This window comes from Hordeum vulgare, chromosome 4H (assembly GCF_904849725.1).
Source record: "Hordeum vulgare subsp. vulgare chromosome 4H, MorexV3_pseudomolecules_assembly, whole genome shotgun sequence".
Taxonomy (NCBI): domain Eukaryota; kingdom Viridiplantae; phylum Streptophyta; class Magnoliopsida; order Poales; family Poaceae; genus Hordeum; species Hordeum vulgare.
The window spans coordinates 515,498,992-515,503,022 of record NC_058521.1 but is presented as its reverse complement, the minus strand read 5'-3'; the positions used below and the strand labels follow the sequence as shown (position 1 = coordinate 515,503,022).

General features: G+C 48.8%; 1 protein-coding gene across 1 annotated transcript; it reads left to right on the top strand.

The window, feature by feature from the left end:
- Positions 1–2,351: 2,351 nt before the first annotated feature.
- Positions 2,352–3,778, top strand: LOC123446739 (peroxidase A2-like). Its single transcript, XM_045123291.1, has 3 exons — positions 2,352–2,697; positions 2,794–3,148; positions 3,274–3,778. Exons 1-3 carry the CDS (start codon positions 2,476–2,478, stop codon positions 3,699–3,701), a joined length of 1,005 nt encoding a protein of 334 aa, XP_044979226.1. The 5' UTR covers positions 2,352–2,475; the 3' UTR covers positions 3,702–3,778.
- The last annotated feature ends 253 nt before the right edge of the window (positions 3,779–4,031 follow it).

Sequence of the window (4,031 nt, the reverse complement as noted above, 5' to 3'; positions counted from 1 at the left end):
TCTCAACCACTAAGCTCAATGACAAAATCTTCATCACAAATTTCCTTGATCTTCTTCAGCTTGCCCTTGTGGATTTCTGCAACTGTAGTTAGCTTAGAAGTGGCTATATCCAGCTTCTCCTTCCCCTTCTTGAGGTCATCCCTCTCCTTAATCCCCTCAAGATTCTCCTTGATTAGTTGTTTCTTATCCTTTTTGTGGTCTTGGAGTTCAGTCTTCATCACATGCATCTCTTTCTTGAGTCCATTGATATCCCTATTCTTCTTTAGCTCATGCAGCTCAATCTTCAGGTTCATGTTCAATTCTCCTTGCATTTTATGAATGGCCTTCATACCCTTTATGACATACTATTTCTGGTCCAGTTGCTTCTCTATGGCTTCACTGACCTCTAACATTATTCTCTTATAATTTTCTTTATAGGTATTTTACACTTGTTGTTGCATAATTTTCTTAACATCGACAACAAGGTTCTTGTACTGAAGGTCCACAATCTTAAGGTAGTCTTGAAGCTTAAGCACAACCTTTGCATGATCAACCCCTTCCATAGTTCTAGAAGCACGACAACCTTCATATTTTGCCCAAAGCTTCTCAAGAGCTTTTTTAGCAGCTTCACGATACTCCATATCAACCCATTCAACAAAGCCACAATTGCCAATCTACAAGAAAAATAAGTTACTTAACCATAAGCAGCTACAAATGATACACAAGTGTAACCTAATCCTTTTCATAAAGAAATCCATTCTGTAAATATGTTTGTCTCTAGCTCCTCCAAAATAAAAAAAAACTTAATTTTGTGGAAGTAAACTTTCAAACCACATAGGTGCTCAAATAAGTAGATCAAGGACGTATATATCTATGTCTAAGCTCATTTTTTAAAACCAATTTGATAATTAACCATTACAATGGTACAACATAGATTCATAGAAAATGCAAACATTCAGAGAAATATAGCAGCTAACATTGCAACTTACTTCCTCACCACATCCATAAAACCTCCTTCCAGTTATGCTACCTTCACATGTACGAATTTCTTGGCTTTTTTCGGTGGTAGCACTCAATAGGGCCCTCCCCTGTCATGACATCGCCTTCAAAATCTGAGTCATTTATGGTTAGAAGCGGTTGGATTGAGTTCAAAAGGAATTGGGAGTGGTCAAATGCACTAGGTCCAGTCCAAAGTCATACCAAAACAAAAATCTCCAATCTAGAATCCCTAACCCTATGCAATCAGACAAAGTACATCGATTAGGCATTACCTCCCCGACAAAGTGACCATGTCTTTATCGTAGCTGCTCTCCTCCCATTCTTTCCAAGATGGTATTGCGTCCCCCACAGCAATGTTGTGGGCAGCGCGGCTCAGAGGGGAGTGAGAGCAAGAGTGAGAGTGGGAGCGAGCGAGAGTGAGTGAGAGCCTGCATTGTTTCTTTTTTGGGACCGACCAGCTGAGCCGGTCCAGCCGTTAAGTCGTCACTGCTTTGTCGTCCACCATAGCCACGCGGCCGCTTTGCCACGTCAAAACGATCTCAATTTTTGGCTCGGTGATTTTTTTCATCGACAAATTTTCGCTTCGGTGCAAAATGTTACGAATCATAAAGTGATGGTTTCCACTAATCGTGACATGAAAGTGATTATACTATGATTTTTAACACAGTACAGTTGAAGTCGCTCACATACACGAGCATATACTCAACTCTATAAATAAACGTACGCACATCGTACCCCTATGAACACCTCTGAATGATTGAGTCGGCACATCATCTTGACATTGACAAAGTCGCCATAGATGTCCTCGTAGCCGACGAAAATGTCTCCTCCCAACGCACATCGCTAGAAGGCGTGAAATAAAACCAGAAAAATGCGAGCACCAATATCAAATTTAAGACTAAAACTCTAATGGACAAAGAATATAATCGTCCTACTAACCATCCAACCACATGTTGGTTCGCAGCATTTAACTTCCCTCGTGGTATACTGACTAATTCTCTATTTGGAAAATTAGCTCGCATAGACTAATTCAAGAGTAAGCAAGCAGCACCACCAACAATTAACGTGTCAAAGAAAAAGCACCGCCCAACGGCATCACCAACACATAAACGTACTCCCACACGCCTTTTGAATATGCCCACCCTTTTACGAATAAATTATGGGGTTAATCGCGTGTGTACCCAGTGGTAAACCGTATCAGGACACAGTTTATATTTTGATCAGTGTTTTACAGACCATTTCAATCACAGGTGCCAAAACTACCAGATCAACCCTCCGCGTCGCGTTGCGGGAGCGAGTCCACTCATCATTCCAGGAAGCCTCGCGCTAGCGTTTGTTGCTATATTTACCGCCGTATCAGCATTGCCCGCTCCAAGAATCACAAGCAGGTCAGATCAGCACACCAACACCAACAAGCTAGCTAGCGCGACCGAGCAAGCGAAAGAGAGGCCGAGAACGAATTTGATTGATCTTGTTGGTTCTCGGTAGCAAATCAAGATGGCGCCCCTGCCACCGGCGGCGCTGCTCGCCGCGTGCGCCTTGCTCGCCACCATGGCGCTCCACGGCGCGCGGGCGCAGCAGCTGAACCCGGCCTACTACGACGAGTCGTGCCCGCACGTCTACGACACGGTGCGGCGGGTCGTCCAGGAGGCGCGCACCGCCGACCCGCGCATCCTCGCCAGCCTCGTCCGCCTCCAGTTCCACGACTGCTTCGTCAACGTACGTACTATCTCCCGTCCCGTCTACTCTGCGTGCATGTGCCACCGCTGCTTCTGCTAATATGATTTGAGCTGGTGTTCGCGTGCGCGCGTGCAGGGCTGCGACGGGTCGCTGCTGCTGGACGACGGCCCGGCGGTGAACAGCGAGAAGAAGGCTGCCCCGAACAGCAACTCGGCGCGGGGGTTCCCGGTGGTGGACGGCATCAAGGCCGCCCTGGAGAGCGCGTGCCCCGGCACCGTCTCCTGCGCCGACATCGTCGCGCTCGCCGCCGAGGTCTCCGTTGAGCTGGCGGGAGGGCCCTACTGGAGGGTGCTGCTGGGCCGGAGGGACGGCATGACGGCCAACTTCGACGCCGCCGACAACCTCCCTGGCCCCACGGACGCCCTCAACGTCCTTAGGCAGAAGTTCGCCGGCCTCGGCCTCGACGACACCGACTTCGTCGCCCTCCAAGGTACTACGGCGTGCTCCATTACTGATCCACCATCAGCTCCTCAGATCAAATCTCGGTCTCTATATGTCAGTACACGTGCGACTGGAGCATGCAGTACAAATGACACGTCTCGCTTCATCTTCCAGGAGCACACACGATCGGCCGGTCGCAGTGCAGGTTCTTCCAGGACAGGCTCAACAACTTCGCCGGCACCGGGCAGCCGGACCCGACGCTGGACGGGGCGTACCTGTCCGCCCTGCAGCAGAGCTGCCCGGCCGCGGGCGCCGACATGCGCCTCAACAACCTCGACCCGGCCACGCCGGACGCGTTCGACAACAGCTACTACCACAACCTCCTGCGCAACCGCGGCCTGCTCCGGTCCGACCAAGTGATGCTCTCGGCGCCGGAAGGTGCCGCCACCTCCACGGCGCCCATCGTCGAGCGGTTCGCCGCTAGCCAGGCTGACTTCTTCCGGAGCTTCGCCACGGCGATGATCAAGATGGGCAACATCGCCCCACTGACCGGAAACATGGGGGAGGTCAGGAGGAACTGCAGGGTGGTGAACAGAAGCTGATCAGCCGGTGGTGAACAGAGTCATTCATTTGATTTTTTTATATATTTTTCCTTTTCAAGGAATTCAATTTTTTCACGAATGGTCGTTGAACAAAACAAAAAAAATATTTGTAAGGCATTTCAAAATGTTTTGAATAAACGTCCCAGCTCTCGAAGAAATAACTTGCACAAAGATAATAAGGATGTGTTTGGTTTTCTGCATGTCTTTCGTATGTTTGTATATTTGCCTCAATTGGGCCTGGTCGAAGATATGCAAGCAAAAAATCAACGTCTGCATGTTGTTTGGTTGGCTACATCCTTTCTTTCTCCATCCTAGCAACGTCTATACACA